The sequence below is a fragment of the Haliaeetus albicilla genome, chromosome 16, assembly GCF_947461875.1.
Source record: "Haliaeetus albicilla chromosome 16, bHalAlb1.1, whole genome shotgun sequence".
Lineage (NCBI taxonomy): Eukaryota > Metazoa > Chordata > Aves > Accipitriformes > Accipitridae > Haliaeetus > Haliaeetus albicilla.
Genome location: NC_091498.1, coordinates 4,367,113 through 4,385,207, shown reverse-complemented (window position 1 = coordinate 4,385,207; position 18,095 = coordinate 4,367,113). Strand labels below are relative to the sequence as shown.

Genomic DNA, 18,095 nt, shown 5'->3' with positions numbered 1-18,095 from the left:
TGTCCCTTACCTGGTGAGAGTGTGGGGTTGTGAAAGAGGGGAAAGTGCAGTAAGAGGAGAGATGGAGAGAGTGTGGCTGGGGCTGATGTGATGAAGGCTGAGCCCCAGTGCAGCAACAGGGACCTCTGCACCCCCTGGGGTGGATGAGGCCCTCTCAGCAGGTGCTGGTGTGTTGGCTGCAGTGGTTTGAAGCATGCAGCCTGTGGCTTGTGAAGACAAGATGAGGGGCTGGGGGGCGGTGTCAGGGCTTGGGTTGTTCAGCAAACACCCAGGCCGGGGACAGGAGAGCATCAGGGAGAAGAAAAATCCCAGGTGTGTTGTGCTGCTCCCCCTCTGACCTGCACAGCAGCCCCTGTTTCTTCACCCGCCACCCTTGGCATCTCTGCAGGCACTCGCCCCCATCTTGCCGAGGAGCCTCTGGCACCGGCCGCCCCTCTCCCGCTGCGCAGCAGCCGATCCCGCCGCCATCAATCTCCTCACGGAACGGCCGCACCGCCGCTTTATATAGGGCACGGCCCAGGGTGGGCGGGGCTCGACCAGCCGCTCATTCCGCCCAGCCGCTCGGATTGGTCCCTCTCTCCCACTAGCGCGCGCGGTAACCGTTGGCGGCCGTTAGGCGGGGGCGGAGCCCGGTGCGAAGGCGGGAAGAAGGGAGCGGGGCCGGACCCGGCGTCTGAGGTAGCGCCCCGGCCTCGGCCCCGGCCCTTCCTCGGGGCCCCGCTGAGCTCCGCGCTCCGGGAGACCGCCCGGTGCCGGGGATGAAGCGCAGGCGGAAAGGCGACGCGGCCCAGCAGGCCGAAGCGTGCGATGTCTGGCTGGACACCGCCGAGCTGAAGCAGAAGGCGGCGCAGGTGGGGCTCGGTGTGTGGGGGGGTCCCGGCCGGGGGTGGGGGGGGCCGCTGCAGCCAGGTGGGATATGCCCAGACCCCCGTCCCGAGGGAGCGTGTGGTTCTCGGGGGGGTGGAGGTGGGAGATGCTGTGGTACTGGGAGTTCGGGGTGGCTGGCAGAGCGAGGCTGTGAGTCGGGTGCGGTGGGAAACTATTTCAAGAGGCGTGAGGGGGGTTTAGCAAAGCTGGGACGGTGCAGGACGGCAGGGACAGCCTGCAGCCTCCGGCCTGAGCCTCCCGCTCGGGGTGACCCTGCTCGAGCAGGGAGTCGGACAAGGTGAGCTGCGTAGGCCCCTTCCAACCTCAACCATTCTGTGATGGTGTCACAGGAAGAGTTGGAGTGTTTAACAAAGGTGGGAACTGTGCCACAATGCTGGAAGAAGGGTAGAATTGTTTTTAGCGGCCTATGTTCACTTTCTACTTGTTTCTTTCCCTACCCAGCCTCCCGTAGCCAAACCAAAAGCACCTAGTCGAATTCTGGGAAGGAAGCACACCTCAGTCACTTTCACACAGACAAGAGCCTCTCAGCCACGCACCAAGCAAACCATCATCTCCACCTTCTTCAGCGCTCAGACAGGTAACGGGGAACAGCATACGCCCCTGTAAGAAAGTAGTTTCAGGCCATCCTAGGAAAGTCATCTCGCTTTATTTCTTGGCAGCTTTACTAGGCAGAAAAGTGGATTTTCTAGTGAAGAGGGTAAAGGTTAAAGGTTTGAACTCCTAGAAAGGATTGTATTGTGATGGTTAATCTAAATGCAGGCACCTTTTACAGTCTTAGACCAAGTAGCAGCAGTTGTAGCCAGTCTTTGCTGGAGAGCAATCTGAACTCTAAATAATGCACCGGGCTTTACTCCCTGCAAAACTGAAGTTTTCAGTGGGATGCTGGGACGCCTGGCTCAGCCCGAGCGCTGACACAAACCATCCAGGTGGCAAACCGTCCAGTTCTGGGTTGCCCAATGGTATCACATAAAGCACAATCCAGTTGGGAACACCACTTCGGCTGGGGCAGGGCACGGTCTGGGCAGGAGCACCGAGCCCGGTGGTGTCCTGTGGGCAGCTCTCCCTGCCCAGGGAAAGGGCAGCATCCGGAGCATTACATGCCAGGTTTTCTCTAAACAAGGGCAGCCCTAAATTGTCAGTTAAATGCCCTTGGAAGAACATTATAGCTGGAAGTGAAAATTAACGTTATGTGGTTCAAACAACGTCCCTGTAAGGGGAATCAGCGGGAGGTGAGTGAGGAAAGCTTTTTATGAGGGGTTGGACAAAGCATTTTCTGAAGAGTACAGTGTTTAATCCTAACTGAACCAATGAAGGAATCACAAGGGAACTGGAATATTTAATCTAATTAAGCCAGCTCACAACCTCTGTGCTTTTGAGGCTGCTTTTGTGCTCTGGAATAGAAGAAGCTGGGATTTGTTTGTGGGTCTCAAATTAACAAATATAGAGAAATGAAATGGATGCAGGAACCAGCAGTGCAGGATTGTGTAGTTGTTTGTATATTGTAAATTGTGTAATGGCTAGTTTATCAACATTGAAATAGTTTAGCAATAAGGAGATGAGAGGAAGCATTACCTAAATTGTACAATTCAATTATTTGACAGAATTTTTGTGTTGTGACAGGGCCGTTGATGGTTTTTGCTTTGGATTCGTTATTCCTACTCCTTTTGAATGTGTTGTGTGGTCTCCTCTTTTTGTCGTTTCATTCCCTCGATTGTATTCACTTACTCATTGCATGTGTCTGGATTCACCGAATGCTGCGGCTGTTTGTCAGAGGTCCGTAGGATTTAAGATGCTGGAGTATTTCTTATTTGTTTTTTTGTTTTTTTTTTTGTTTTGTTTGTTTTTTGTTTTTTTTTAGCTTATCCTGAATTGACGATGAGTTTGTATATATTGAGGTTGTATTAAATTTTATATTAAATGGCTTCAGAAGCAAACGTGGGACTTGATGCCTTCTTCAGGTGATGAAGGCAAGCTGTAGAAGTTTCACTGTGGAGTTTTGTGGGGGGGTTTTTTTGTTGTTGTTTTGTTTGGGGTTTTTGTGTTTTTTTTTTTTGTAACTAACTGTTGAGCTGCTGCTTTTAAAGGCAACGTCACAGGTGAACTGCCTGGTAAGCTGAGAGGAGGAAGGCAGAGAGGCCAAAAACTGGAGCAGCTGGAGATGCAGTTCTTGCATCTCACTTGAGGGAAGCTCGCTTAGTTGAACTACTCCAGTGTTTTAGGCTGCCATTCCATGGCAGGCTCAGCAGCACAAACACAGATGACCGTGAGACAGCAGCAGTGCTAGTCTGGTGTCGAACAGTCTGTGTGGTGCTACTTGAAGGAGCAGTAAAGCAGCAGTTCTGAGTCAAGCATCAAGGAATGGTGCTGTGGGTAGTGACTAACCCCCAAGAAATGTGTGTGCCAGCTCAGGATTTAACCAGTTCTGTGTTGTTTTCAGATGAAAAAGACAAAGAAAACTCCAGGTCATCTCCTTTCATCCTGAATGAAGACTGTAAAGAAAAAGGTGTTTCTTTGCCTGCCTACCCTGTGAAGATCTTGGCTTTGCCGCAGATGGAGGAAGCCCAGAAACAATCCTTCAGAGCTGAGGAGGTGATGGTGCAGGTTACGCCCCAACGTTGTGCACAGAAAGCACCAGCCTCGTCAACTCCTTTGCCAGACTCTTCGGTGTTACAAGCAGAGTCCCACAGCAACAGTGAAGCCTCCTGTGGGGTGGGAGAGGATTGCTGCTTCTTCCATTTCACCCAGGATTCAGAGGGCAACCGGATCATTGCTCACAGAAATGAGTCTGATGTATTTGCTGGAGAAACAGTTTCAGCAAGCGGCAGCAAAACTTCAGACTGTGGGATAAACAAACAAGTGGGCCAGCTGTTCCTGAAGGCGGCAAAGACCAGACTTGATTTCCAACCAAGACTTGGTGCAAACCAGAGTAAGAAACCACACCAATTGAGTAGTGCGAATTCTTTAATTGACTTCTCTGAGATGGAGACTATAAATCCTACGATAATGAGAGACAGTACCTGGGCTGCTGGGGCTTATTCATCTCCACAAAGACCAGCTAGAGCACAGCCTCTGAGAGAGCGCAGCCAGAACGCTGGTGCTGGTTCAGCCGAGGAGGGATGGGGCAGTAAGGTGGGACTGAGCAGTCCCTGCAGGCAGTTGTTCACCCAGGATTCCGAGGGGAACAGAGTAATCGCTCACCGCTGCCAGAATGTCCCATCTCCTCACAAGGACAACAGCAGCTCTCGCAGGCAGCTGCCCGACTCTCCCTGTGAGGGCCATTCCAGTGATGCTGCAAACAGGAGCGTGAGCAAACTGGGGGAGCAGTGGTTAGATGTGTGCTATGATTTACTGTTCACGCAGGATTCAGAGGGGAACAGAGTGATTAAACACTGATAAGTGACCTTGAATAGGTCGCCTGTATGACCTCTTGTGAAGCCTCAGGAAAGCGTTATTTTGTAAGAAAGCGGTCAGAATTAGGTAAGAGTACCTGTTGTTTCTGTATGTATGGTCTAGCCAGCATATGCAGTAGACCCATGCAACAGCAGGACCTCTTTGTTCTCTGAAATTTTGCTTTAATAAAAATAAAATTTTGAAGAAGTATATTTATAATGGTTTGACTGTTTCAATCATTATTTCAGCCTGTGTGGCTACTTTCTGGTGTTTATGTAACATGCTGCTGTCCAGCCTGAAGGAGTCTGCTGCTAACCTGTGTTTATTTCTTAGGATCCTGGAAGTCCAAATGTAAAGTTTTTCTAGGCTCAGCTACATTCTGCTTATCTCAGAACTGCAGCTGTGCCAGCCCCTGTACGTGACAGCTGGTGTGTGTGGCAATAATGGGAGGCTCACGTGTTTCAGCTTGTGCATCTGTAAGGGTGAAAGATGCACCTCTGCTAGCTGCAGGTGGGATCACAGCACTGAACTGCTGTTGCCAGACTTACCGGAGGTTTAAAGTGAGGAGGACTGTGACAAGGGAGGAACTGAAACAGTGCATCTGTTCTAGTAAGTCTGAACTGTAATCCTAATGTTGAATTTGTAGCTCTTTCACAGACAGGGATGCACCTAGATGGAGCGGGGTGTGCCTGCGAGGGCTTACAGCTGCAGGTTGATGCAGTTGGTCTGGCCCTGGTGAGGTGAAAAGCGGAGCAGTGAGTGCTGCGGGCTGGAGTAAGAACTGGTCGGTATTGGTTTAACTGCGTGTGGCAGCTGCCACCGTGTCTCACTAACAGCAGTGGTACTTCCCCTACACGGCTTGTTCAACATAATGCCCTGCTTTTGGATACACAGGGTTTTGGATGGGCATGCCTTAGATATTGTATCTGTTTTAAAGTGCAAGGAGCAGCTGCTCAAAAACCCCAGGGGTCACAAGCAGCAGACAGCAGAGTCCATCTGTGACCATGATCACCCTCCAGAACAACAACCTGCTTTGTCAGCAGCAACCACCCACTTCTTTACTCTTTTTTGTTGTTGTTTTTTAAATGTTGAGTATTAACACTGTAAGTGTGGCCATTTGAGATAGATAGCTTTACTTTCCCATTGGGCCAGATTTTCAGTACAATAGATGCAAGTGGAGTTATGTCACAGTCCAGAAGTTAATTGTGCTGATAAGCTCTTACATCCAGCCTGCACATGGAGCACATTCCCAGGAACAGGGACTCTTGCTTACAGCTCCATCTCCCCTGTAGGCAGGTGTATTCCCACCACATCCTTATGCAGAGGAGCCTTACTGGGACAGGGAGAACAATCGCATCATCCAGTGGCTCTTGGTGTGCATCTGAGAAGGGAAGAGCTCTATCAACTCCCTATAAAACTGATTAAGTCTTAAATTTCTGCTCTCGCTCTCTGGGTGGCCAGAGGTAATATAAGCCTCTTCTCTCAATTCTGAGGTGGAGATGATGATTTAATTTTTCAAGGGCTAAGGGCCTGGTGGATTAAGAAAATCCTTGGCATCTGAGTGCATTTGTCTGCAGCACCATCAGCCAGTGCTGCAGCAACTGAAATTCCACACACACCCCCAACCTCCCCCAGATACAAGCACCACTGCTGACATGTTTGGACATCTGCATGTTAATAAGATCAAGGACAACCATTGTCTTATTAAGGCTCCATTTTATATAAAGGAAAAAAAAAATCATACTTTAAATACAACCATGAGGAACATTGCAGAGAATGTGTAGCTGAAGGAAACCTCTTCAGTTAGTGAGAACTGTAGCCATAGACAATGCCAAGTTCCTTCTTCCCTTTTCTCAGATGACAGCTCTTGTGGTGGGTGCTTGATTCTTAGCATTGGTGGTTCAATAAATAGACTTTTTGAATGCTAAATAAAATACATTATCTGAATACAAGGACTATTAATGAAACATTAAATTACTGGCAAGAAATTAAGGCCATTCTGTCATGCAACTGTGGGAATAATTTGTGAGTTAAGAAATACCCAGGGCATACTAAAACCTGCCAGCATCCCTCAGATGTGTCTGAGTGGTTTGATCATTGACTGCAGTTTCATCCTACCACTGGGTCAGACAGAGTTATTGGGAAGACGTCTTTTACCGCTGTGGTTCAACAACCTCCTAAACACTGAAGACCTGGAAGCATTTCTTAGCTTATTCTCAGTAGCTCTGTACCATACTCAGAACAGAGAAAGAATGGGATGTTTGACATCCCTTTATACTGGCAATGGTAACTAGTTATATTGTAACAAGGCCGTTAGAAGTTAATGCTTAATTTGAACCTAAGGAAAATTGTAGGTCAAAAGAACGTCATCCAGCAGCACGCATTGCACTCTTTAGAAGATCCTTATCAATAATCAACATCAAAATACAGGTGGAAAAGAATTTCCATCTTCTTAAAAAGTTTTTTCTTAAATGTAACAATACATGGAAAACACATCAAATCCGTAGGGTCTTTCCTAAGTAAGTGTCCAGTGCAGAAACCATTTCTAATTAATAAAAGAGGCAAAAGGCTCAATCCTTAGGAAGGCAGCTACTGTGGAGAAAATTTTGGGAGCATAACACTTTTGCTTACAGAGTTTAGTGACAGTAACATCATTTCTCCTTAAGGGCCAGATCTTCATCCTTGAGGGCAAATTTTCTTCTCAGAACTTCTGCTATAAGAATGGCCGGGTCTTCCTCCTTCATTGAAGTTCGGTTTCTATATGGAAGAAAAAAGCCCAGTGTATTAGTAAAGAGAAGTGTCAAAATTGATGCTTTACAGCTCTGGTTAGAATCTTTTCAGTATTTTTCTGCAGCCTTTATTAGCTTTTGTCACAAGTGGAGAAGGTGCAAGAACACCACCACAAAACAAGAAAAAGCAGCTAAAAATTCAGGCCTTTCATGTTGGCTTAGAAAACCTGGAGCTCATTTTGTGGATCAAAGAGTATCCTGAAAATCTCAGCATCAACACTCTTTATAATTCAACTGTGTTAATAACAAGTAAGTAAAATAAAGCTTCATTAATTATTTACAGCCTACGTCCCCTCAATATAAATCTACAAGTGGTGTGGTGTTTGAGTTGAAGTCCTGGAAGTACTTTTTTTCATTAATTTTGCTATACAATGGATATATGCTTTCATATTTAAATATGGGTAATTACAGGTGTTTTAAAGGAGGGCTGGTATACATTTCCCTCTGCTGAGCTACTGGACATGACCTTTTTCTGTAGCATTCTGTCATCAAAGCATCCTGCCTCAACTTCCAACAAGTGCAGACAAGCAGTTCGCATTAGAAGCGTTAGTGAGCCTGTTTTACAGGAAGCCAAAACGCAGTTCCTTTTCCTCAGGTATCATGAATTGCTCACTAAGGTTTTGTTTAGAACCTGTACTAATAATTTCAGAGCTTAACTTGTTTGGTTTTTTTTTAATAGCTGAAGTCCTCCTTTGGTCAGAAAACATTATGGGTATTTTAAGCATTCCTTTTTAGGAGAAAAACCCCACAGAGTATTTCCGTATGTGTTCGGGAGGGGCTTGTTCTCAAATTAACATTGAAGGCTTTTGGTAAGCTGTGTAAGATGCCATTGAGCACCTTGCACTGGTAACCTGTAGCACAATGTCAGATTTCTGTCTGATGCAAGTTCTTAATTTACAGTTGTATAAATGCATCACTATTTAAAAGATGACTTTGTAGCCAGAAGCATGCCTTTCACTTCATCCAGACAGAGCCCTTCCTTCTGAAAAGGGTGCAGAGAGAGACCAGAGTACAGGGTCTGGAGCCGTCCCCAAACCCTTCCTTCCACACAGGCAAACCTGAGAATTCAGAGTTACCCCAGTATCCGTCAGCTGCCTCCAAAGAGGGACAGGGGGAAACTGGAGCAGCCAGAGGCGGAGGCAACACTAAAAACAGTGAGGAGAGACAGCACTGACCCAGTCTCGAGCTGTGCTGATCACAAGGATGAGCGAAGGGACAGATAACCCACAGCAGGGTGAGGAAAGGAACCTCTCCTACCAAAGGGTACAAGTGTCCTATGACGAGGCACAACCAGCAGCAGACCACGGAGCACCAGCGTTCACCTTCAGTGTCTCAGCCCTTTATAGCCACTCGAAGGGCCAAGGAAATAATAATGGAAAAATGAAGTTGTTCAGTGCCGTAACAGTAGTACTTACAAGTCAAAGTGTACTCACAGTCCAAGCAGCTCCTCACGCTACCTGTCTTTAACCCCACACTGAGCGCACGGCCCAGCAGGCACACCACTCAGCCACTCCCCTCGCAGAGGGCATCACAGACACTTTAACAGGCTCTCTTTCACATTTGTTGAAACATGCACATTTCTGCAAGTGTTTCTCACTCATTCCTGAAGCTTCCAAGGTTGTGTTTAAGCACCAAGTCCTAAACAGGAGCATCAGAGAAGCATCTATGTAGTTATCTTGTTAAGCATCATTTGGTACCTTCATCCACTTAAAAGAGTACATGATCCTTTTAAGTGTTACACGTGCTGCACACCTACACTAGCACAACTGCTCTGCGTAACCCAAGGGCACGTCCACAAGGTGAGTACAGCTGCAGAAGCACAGGGCTGCTCTCACAACTGCATCGACACTGGAGAATGGTGTCTAGGAATTAAACCTCATCAAGTAATGAACAGCAGTAATTTATTTAATGTAATTTTTCAACTACCTGTGATTCTTCAAACAGCTTTAAGCTGTAGTAACCATATCCGAAAACATCACTGTTGCACATAGGAGGCAAGTTAGAGGCTGAGATAGATAGAGAAACAGACGAGAAGAAAACAGTTTGGCTCCAGCAAGAAACAGTCTCAAGCTTTTCTGTTAAAATGTTCCTAGCCTTGACGCAAGCAGCAACAGCAGAAGCAGCAAGTGTGACCCAGCTCCCGGCGAATCGGTCAAGCTGTCGCAAGGGGAGAAGGGTCCTGGTGACTCAGTTCTTTTGCTCACTCCATATCACAGCCAGAAGGGATATGGCAGCTATCCCCTTCCCCCCAAGGATTCTACAGTACAAAATCCTTGCTCTCCCCCATCTCCTGTAACATTAAAAAGAATCAAGGCTGTTGGTAAATCCTTCCTTTGTGCACAAGCCATCTCTTCCTCCCACTCATTCACACACCTTCTCTCCCAGAGTAACAGCAAGATCAAACACCTTCATTATTAGTTGTTCTCATACATTCTGTTGAGGAAATTGAAGTCAAATTGTGACCCATTATATTGCAACGTTCCCTGTCACCTACACGCTGCTTTTCACAGCCTTCCTCCCAGTCAGCACTTGGCTCCTCGTGATTTGGCCAGTGCTGGCAGGAGCCTTGTTGGCATATCCAGGCATGGATAAGAAATGCCTTGGATTTTCCTACCATAATCTGTATTTATACAAGTCTTTTTTTCCCCTAAATAATGCACGTTTCCCTGTATTCATCTGACACAGATGGTGGCAGTTTTCTTACCCTAAAAAGTCTGCTTCCACAGGAGGCTGACATACCAGTCTGCACTAATTACAAGATTGATAATTACATTGTTACATGTAAATGCTTAGTCCTAGAAGTACACATTTCTAATAAAGTTAAAACATTACATGTCACAACATGAAGCACCTGCAAGCTTTTCTGGATTTAACAGAGCCCATGAATGACCATTAGAATGGCACAGTTAGTTATACTCTTAACAGGGAAGTTACCTAAAGCCTACCTCAAACCCCTCCTGAGCCAATGTGGCCGAGTCGCGCACAACAACAGGTATTTTTCTCGAGAATTCTCTCTCCCTTTGCCTAATAATTCAGAATTATTTTTGGATGCTCAAAGCACTGCTTTGCAACAGACAGGAAGAAAGAAGAGGAGCGATTCATCTGTGGTCCATGAATTCTGCTTACCCCCAAGAAAGATTACAGGCATTTATATAAAGCAAGTAAGTGTTTAAGATTTGAGTAATATTTAACACTTAGGAAAACAAAAGCAAAAGGGTACGCAGTGTGAATTATGGATGTGCAATACCATACTGACATTCTGGATGCAAGCTGAATGTACTTCTCTCATTTGACTATGTGATTTTTTCTGTGCTGAGAATTTAATTTCTTTTAAACTGAATTAGGCATAGAAATTGTGAACAGCCATCACACAACATGTTATTTTTGGCCAGGAATCTTACTCACACAACATAATGGCTGGATAGAACTTTGGGCTGAAAAATGTGGAAACTGAACTTTATCACTGTGATTTCACATGTAAAAGGCAGGCAGTACAGCTAACATTAAAGAATCTACTGTATCAGCTGGGCAGAATCCTCCCTCAGCCATGCAGCAGCTGGCATGTCAGCAGCTTGAGGTGTTCTCGTGATCAATGTGTAAACTCGTCATGAGACGAGTGAAAACTCTGCCCACGCTCAGAGCTGGGCCAGATGCAAAAGTTGAGAAGCTGAAAAGCTCCGTGTGTTACTTCCTGTACGTGCCACGCTGAAAAAGCTGCTGAGCTTCCCAACCGCTTGGGTCTGCAAGATGGTCTAAGCACCAGCACCTGGAAGCACTGCAAGCAGAGAAAGCAGTGCAGCTCTCACTCTGAAAGTTGCCAATACATACAGTTCTGGGTTTCATCAGGGCAAACACAAGCTTTTTTTCAGGTGAACAAGCTGAAACAGCCAAACGTCATGCTAATCAGTTTGAGTTCCTCTCTATTGCTTTTTATCCAGGCAGGTAAGCCATCAATAAAAAAAACCCAGAAACCTAAGTGTTAGCAAGTTCTACTATACACAGGTATTTCCCTCCCTGTGAATCATGAATATAGAGCAGCACCAACAAGCAGTGAATGCAATGTCCAGTGTCTACAATGATCTGACAGACAAAAAAAGAGATAAAATAAAATCAAGAGAGTTCAGGAAGCACTTACAAGTCTTTGCTCTGCTTCATCCTATGAATGTCTTTAAGAATGCCCATCATGTCTGCAAAACTGCTGGCCTTTGAAAGAGACACAGAATCTTCCTCGTCAGGATCCTTTGGTTCTGGTTTACAACACTCGGAGGTTGTAGAACAAAGCATGGAGACTGATGGGAGCTCGGGGCTTTCGAGTTCTGCCTCCTCCTCTGTGATATCGCTAATGACAAAGGAAGTTGTAGATTGGAAAGAGGGTCCAAAACAAGGTAAAGGAGAAGATGCATTTGAACTTCCTGGAGATAAGAAGTCTGGTGTTAATGAAGCAGAAGCTGAAAAAGAAAACAATATAGGTGGAGAGATAAACTAATACCAAACCACATAGGTATTTTTTTCCCCAAAACAACAGAATATAAGAGGCATCATCAGCCAGCCTCCCCCATGCTATAAGAAAACAAATTCATCATATTCTGTCACCCTCCATGTCCACGCTGCTTCCTGCGACACCGTGTTGCAACACAAGACCTTCTCCAGTACCTTTTATCCCACCAACCCCCTTATGTATCTCTACTCCTTTCATGCCCATCACCATATCACCCCTCCAGTTCAAACACTGCACTCTGTCCCTGCAGAAGTTGCGTAATGTTTACTTTTTTCCATTTTTACAGATAAGAAATGGAGGAGCAGAGGTTTAGCTGCTGCTCAGGGTCACAGAGGGAGCCTGTATCAGAATGTAGGTCTTAATTGTCTTAACTTCCCTCCTCTTTTTCTTCATCACCTTGAGAACTGCTTGCCTTTCTTTTCCTTTCAGGCTCCTTCCCCCCTAACTATTACACCTGGTGAGAATGCAGAGCCAGTTCAGGAGCTCCAGCATTTTGCACTAAACAGTCACAGCAATTCACTCTGTGACTGCAGGCATTTTGACCTGTTTTGCTCTCCATCACCATCTGTAAAATGAGAATAGCACCCATGTATTCCACAGGGAAGATGGGATTTATTTGTTCAGGCTTTAAAGTGTAATGGGGATAAGAACAGCTATAAAAATTCCGAGTGTTATTAAGTGAAAATGAGTTAGATATTTCCAGTGTAAAACACTAAGGGAAAACAACCAAAAACCCAGAAAAATGCTTAGTGCACATCTCCTTGAAAGAACCTTCCTGTATGGAAAACAAACTGTACCTAAAAAAATAAGCACTAATGCCCTTGGCCTCAAGAGTAAACTTGTAGATAGTTATCAATTTCCAATTAAGGGATTTCTCTAACAGTATATAATAAAGCAGATTGCACAGTATTTCTTTTTTGACATCAATCTTTCCAAAATAAGCCTGCTAAATAGTTATCTCCTTCATCAGATTACCAAGCTACAGCTAGGCCCTAAATCACAGCTCCCCATTATTGACTTAGAGGACGCGAAGTCAATACGAACTGTTCTCAAAATGCCAGCTGATAACAACCAGGCACATTGCTGAGTAGAGAGGGAGAGAAAAAGGTATTAAATGATTAAATCATTTTTCTCCCATTTGGATCTCTAATTTTCCTCGTTATTACTCTCCTTGAATTAAAATGGACTTTTCTAGCACACAGCTTGAGCAACTGTAGAGCTGAGACAACACTTAGAAGGAAAAAAAAAAAAAATCACAGAATTTCCCCTGGTCTTTATTCCAATTTGTTTGTTCCTCTGATCTTGCATGAAGAAGAAAGAGGACACACGCAGCCTCTCTGAAGGGGACATCTGTGGTGCCTTGTTTTACGCTTATTCCCTGCAGAGCTGAGGGTAATGTGGCTCCCTCACCCCCAGAGCGGCTTCATTTTACCATGCTGCTGTAAGAGTCAAGTGGCATACACGATCCCATGTACTGTGACAGGACCAAAGATGATAAGAAACACCAGCACAAGGAGATGGGTACTCTGTGAGTGTGCATGGATCATCAGAAATACCTAATCTCATCTAAATGCAACTTTGCATGCTAAAACCATCCCATATATTCTCATGTGGCGGCATATATATTTACATTATTGGTATCAAGTAGATTCTTAAGAGTCCATTGACCACCCCACAGAACTGAAAAAGAACCCCAAATCTCTCACATAGAAACCAGATTTCAGCTAAATCAAACACTACAACTCTGTTTCATGTTCAAATGTGTTTACAGCTCACGGATAGCTGGACTAAATATACGCAGCCATTAAACCTCCAAGTCCCTTGGGGCTACAATAATCAGACAACCACGTCGTCTTTCGCAGATCATGAGAGATTTGGTCTCCTGCACGCACCATGCAGTGCAGCACAAAGTAGCAATCTGGGAATTAAAAAATATTTTCTTTCAGATGTAGGATAAGGAAGGTTTCATCAGCCACTATTACCCATTATAAACAGGAATTAACCTGCCTGATACATTCCAAGTGTGGCACAATCCTGGTTTTTGGTTTGCCTTTTTTTTTTTTTTTTTTTTTTTTTTTGTTTGATAATGGGAAGAATTATAGGACCTTCTTTCCCCTGGAAAGCAGCCATAATACAGCTGTCGCCTTGGTTACTGGCAAAAGTATTCTGCACACAAGAAACACAGCTTTTAAGAAAAAAACTGTCTTCAAGAAGGACTAAATTCCTTTAGTTTGCAAAACTGTTCAATGTTTTTGAGTTGAGAGATCGACAACTCTGCCTTCGGAACACTCCATAAATAGATACCAACATATTTCTATCTTACTAGTTTCCACATTCTAAACCAGCCACTGTTGCAGCAAGCCTTGTAGAACCACTCGGATTTGGATCCTACCAAATACCATCATATTTTCAGAGCTGAGTATACAGCAAAAACCATGAAAGGAAGAGAAGTAAAAAGTCTTTCCTCACAGTTCAGCTTTGTGGCTAAAACACGGCTATTAACTGCCCACAATTTTACTAAAAGAAAGAAATAAATAGTTCAGCTAGGCTTTTCCCCAAATACATTATTTGCTACAGAAACGGCACTGTCGTTTTCCTAACAGAAACAAACACATCTCACTCCTACCCAAATCAAAATGCAACCCGCTCACTCCTGGCCGACTTGGAGCAGGAATGGCAACAATACACCAAATGTTTTAATGAAACAAGGTGCTTGAGATGAGAGTCGGTCTCTGGATCAAATGCAGTCACAAAACAGCACTTGGTATTTCTTAAAAACAAGCAGGGCTCCTCCAGTGAAACAGATGTGAACACCTAAACACAGAACCAGCACTGAGCTGACACCAAAGACAGCGTCCCACCAATGGGAGCCACAGCTCTGCTGGAAAAAAAACCAGGCAAGTCTGCTCTGTGTGGAGGAAATAACATGGTTCACTAATTCAGCTCTTCTCGTTCAAAAAAAAAAAAAAAAAAAAGCTCATTATATTCCTACCTGACTCTGCAGCCACTATTTTAGCTATCTGACTCCGAAGGTGACTCAGCTCATCCTGGAGCTCTGTTGTTCGGCTCAGTGCTGGTAAACCAGGTTTCTTCAAGGCGAGCAGCTTCTCCTCCTGCTTCCTCAGGTTGGGGACTGAAGCATTTCGCTGTATAACAGTGAAGGGACTCGGCTTCCACTTGTGCTTCAGCGGGCGAGTGTCACTTCTACAGGACAAAAACCTGTTGGTCATTTACAAGGTCCAGACCCCTCCATGACAACAATGTTCAGCAACGCTCTGCCTCCACCTCAGGACAGCAGAAGACTTCAACACAATTAATTAAGCCTCTGCACCGCTATGCTGTATGTACCACTGTATGTACCGCTGTTTAGATGTGCTGTGCTGCTGTATGTGCTCTCTCTCCATTAAAGGAACAGAAAGCCTGTCACAGAAATCATGACCCAACAGCACAAGATGTGGTGAGAGGACAGAGGGACAGAAGTCTGGGTGTGCTCACATGGTTTCAAGTCATTTCTCTGCTGGTAACTGTGTCTCCATGCCAGGCAGAGCGCTGGGTGCACATGGGAAATGTCACCCATTAACTTTTGCCTCTGACTTCAAAGGCCATTTTATCTTTCAGAAGCTACCCATTACTATTGCCCTGCTTTAAGGAAATTCAACTGACCAGAACCAAACTCCTGGGCGTAGAACATTTCAATCCCGGGAGAACTCAACTCTTCAACTTTCTAACCAGAAAATACCACAAATCAGGGGGGTTACTCTGCACAGATCTTTCAGTGAGTAAACTATGGCACAGCATAGGCTCTTAGCAGTTCCTACAGGAATTCCTCTCACGGTCCTTTGTCCAATTTTTTGTTTCTCCTGTCTCTTGGGAAAAATGTATTTTAACAGGCACCATAACAGACCTTGAGAGGACTGGAAGTTGTGATCGTGTGATCAATGTCCAGCCTACACTGTGCAAAATAAACCAGTGTATAAAAGTAAGGACCAGCAGACACAAAGAGGAAACCAACCTGACTCTGGCATATGTTTCTTCATCATCTGCTGCTATCCACACAATGTCTGCCAAGGTGGGGACTGGAGGGACATCATTTAAATAGAGCTCCGAAACATTTGGTAGAACCTAAAAAGAAAGTTACATTAAGGAGACAGCGGTCCTGTCTCCTGAAGCCACCCCAGATGTGCTGTACTGGCTGTCAAAGCCTTCCTCCCCTGCACCAGGTCTGCAGCTGCATCTGTCAGATATGTGACAGCAACACCATTCGGCTCACGGGAACGTAGCGCTTGCATGCGTCGGCTTCCGCACGTGTTCTTGGGCGTGTTGGTGTGTTACTGTGCTCTGCGAGACTGAACAGCAAAGCAGCAAAGGGATACTTGATACAGCTTAGCATGCTGCCAAGGCCACGTGCAATACTTCGCCACTACACGTCCCAGCACTGTCCTTGAGCTTAAACAGTGACGTAAGCGTTTCCATAAACCCTGTTTTACTGTTTAGGAAACACAGGCCCAGAGGGCAGGGGGCTTGCTGGAGGTTACACAACAAAGCACTCGTTCAGCAACTCCATGTTTCTGTCTCCTCTAGCTTGCTAACCCAGTCCACAGACCCTATTTCAGGAGGTATTTTCCTCAAGCTGCCAACAATCACTTACAAGAACAGAATTTCCAAAAAAAGGAATAAAACCCTCTTAACTATACAGCTACATGAGTTTTGTGAATACAACTCTGCAGACACATGCGGTTGACAGAACAGCAGCTTGTGACAGCACCTTGCTTTGCTCTGGAGCAGCAGCTTCCAATATGTGATCACCAGATCCCTTATGAATCTGCTTACCTCAAAGGTTGCTCTGGGACAGGGTTTTAAAGGGAGGTTTGACCCGATCCTCCTGACAACGCTGCGTGCTGAGCCATGGGGTTTGTTCTGCCAGATGGGGATCGTCTACAAGAATCCATGTGATATCATTAATAGTTTGAGTCAGTTGCCCTTCTTAAAATGTATGAAATTGGAAACTGTGCTATACAATCAACTCAAGAGCTCTGATCTCTGACTTTTTATTTGTTGAGTGGTACTTTTAATTGAGAACCTGCTAATAACTGAGGTTATTAGCTTATTCCATAAACCGGTGTTTCAGCTGAAAGTCAGCCAGTTACTTAAGGAGCATTTTAAACACGGGTGGAGTATCTTCAGGACTGAAAACTAAAAGCACTCAGTAACAGACATTGAGCTCCAAATGAAAACATGCAAAAAGGAGGAAAACAGCATCACATGAGGGGCCCAGGAGAAAAATTAAATCAGAAGAAAGACTCGTTTAAAGGAACACTCTCGCTTCCACATGGTCTTTAATACAAGCAGCACTGATAAGACTGTAAACGTTTCTTGGATGACGGCAAAATGACAAATGTACTCAATGCCTATGCCAGCTGAGGGCCGATGAGAGAATGTTTTCAGCCTTAGAGAGTGTTTTCAGAAACAGCAAATGTTTTAGTGATCTCTGGATGCTTCTGAATTGGATTCAAAAGGTGAAGTGCTCTGTCTGCCCCTCTGCCAGTTTTACGGCCATCACAGGCTCTTGTGACAGGAGGGAGCACAGGACTCGGGACAGCGAACACCACAATGACAAACCGGAATCCAAACAGGTTATATCGCTCAGTCCACCAACAAATCCATTCATGGATTTATCGCTGGGGCTTGTTATGCATGCAATGCTGGAACGTTGGTCTTACGCAGTTACATTTTAAATTCCTGAGGTATATTTTAAATTGAATCTCCGAGCTGGGAGCGCACTGACCGCTGTGACGGCCCTCTGGCTACCGGCCACGGGAGAGCTTGGGGTGGTGAAAGGGCCCGGGAAGGGAAGGGGGCCCGTGGGCGGTGGTGAAGGCTCCCGGGTGCCCGCCGGTACCGGGAGGCGTTTCGAGCGGCCGTTACACTTACGGAGTCCGCTGCCATCTCCGGCTCTGGCGGTGGCCGCCGGGGCGGGCTCAGCGCTGGGTGCTGCGGCTCCCGCAGGCGCGGACCGGGCTCATCTTACCCCGCTCCCCGCCGCGCTGGCGCTTCTCACTGGAAGACAGAAGCCACTCGCTGCGGGCACTGCCGGGGCCGGGGCCGGCCCAGGCCCACACGGAGCCCCCGGGGCCGAGCCAGGCGCCCCTCCCCGCCACCCCCGCGGCCAAGCAGCGAGCCCCCGTCCCTCGGCCGGTAGCCTGAGGCGCGACCAGCCCCGCTCCCGCCCGCTGGCCATCTCCCCGGGGCCCCGCCGGTACCTGAGGGACGGCGGTGCAGCACGGCCCCGCCGCCGCCATTACCCGGAAGCAGAACCCGCCCCCCGCGTTTCCGCCGCCGCCGCCCGCGCATGCGCCCCTCGGAAAAGGAGCGGGGGCGGCTGTAATGGCGCCCTGAGGGGCGTAATGGCGGCGGGAGGGCGGCAGCGTCGCGGGTCACCCCGCTCCACGCTCACACCGAGCCATTCCCGCCGCCCCCGTCCCACCCAAAGCCGGCCCCGCTGTCCCCCCCTCCCTCCAGCCCCCCCTTCC

At 46.6% G+C, this 18,095-nt stretch overlaps 2 protein-coding genes across 5 annotated transcripts; one reads left to right on the top strand and one right to left on the bottom strand.

Moving 5' to 3' along the window:
• Positions 1-645: 645 nt before the first annotated feature.
• AUNIP (aurora kinase A and ninein interacting protein) lies at positions 646-4,485 on the top strand. The gene is made up of 3 exons (XM_069803176.1): positions 646-851; positions 1,330-1,465; positions 3,326-4,485. The coding sequence occupies exons 1-3, from the start codon at positions 759-761 to the stop codon at positions 4,279-4,281; spliced, it is 1,185 nt and encodes a 394-aa protein (XP_069659277.1). The 5' UTR covers positions 646-758; the 3' UTR covers positions 4,282-4,485.
• Positions 4,486-5,974: 1,489 nt separating this feature from the next.
• MTFR1L (mitochondrial fission regulator 1 like) lies at positions 5,975-17,948 on the bottom strand. 4 transcript variants are annotated; one of them, XM_069803178.1, is made up of 8 exons: positions 17,826-17,946; positions 17,497-17,622; positions 16,396-16,500; positions 15,578-15,687; positions 14,558-14,769; positions 11,203-11,515; positions 8,483-8,705; positions 5,975-7,035 (listed from the first exon to the last, which is right to left on the bottom strand). In XM_069803178.1, exons 2-7 carry the CDS (start codon positions 17,509-17,511, stop codon positions 8,531-8,533), a joined length of 930 nt encoding a protein of 309 aa, XP_069659279.1. In that variant the 5' UTR covers positions 17,512-17,622; positions 17,826-17,946; the 3' UTR covers positions 5,975-7,035; positions 8,483-8,530. The 4 variants fall into 4 exon arrangements, with proteins under 4 accessions (XP_069659279.1, XP_069659278.1, XP_069659281.1 ...); XM_069803177.1 differs by having other exon boundaries at positions 8,501-8,705; XM_069803180.1 differs by lacking the exon at positions 16,396-16,500 and having other exon boundaries at positions 8,501-8,705; positions 17,826-17,948.
• Between the last annotated feature and the right edge of the window lie 147 nt (positions 17,949-18,095).

Bases quoted from the DNA above. Each gene is read 5' to 3' on its own strand.
- AUNIP (XM_069803176.1), top strand. From the start codon at position 759: ATGAAGCGCAGGCGGAAAGGCGACGCGGCCCAGCAGGCCGAAGCGTGC. The intron at 852-1,329 runs GTGGGGCTCGGT...TTCCCTACCCAG, and splicing joins TGAAGCAGAAGGCGGCGCAG to CCTCCCGTAGCCAAACCAAA. The intron at 1,466-3,325 runs GTAACGGGGAAC...TGTTGTTTTCAG, and splicing joins CTTCTTCAGCGCTCAGACAG to ATGAAAAAGACAAAGAAAAC.
- MTFR1L (XM_069803178.1), bottom strand. The intron at 14,770-15,577 runs GTTGGTTTCCTC...TTTGTCCTGTAG, and splicing joins GAAACATATGCCAGAGTCAG to AAGTGACACTCGCCCGCTGA. The intron at 8,706-11,202 runs GTAAGTGCTTCC...GCTCCTGTTTAG, and splicing joins ATGAAGCAGAGCAAAGACTT to GACTTGGTGCTTAAACACAA.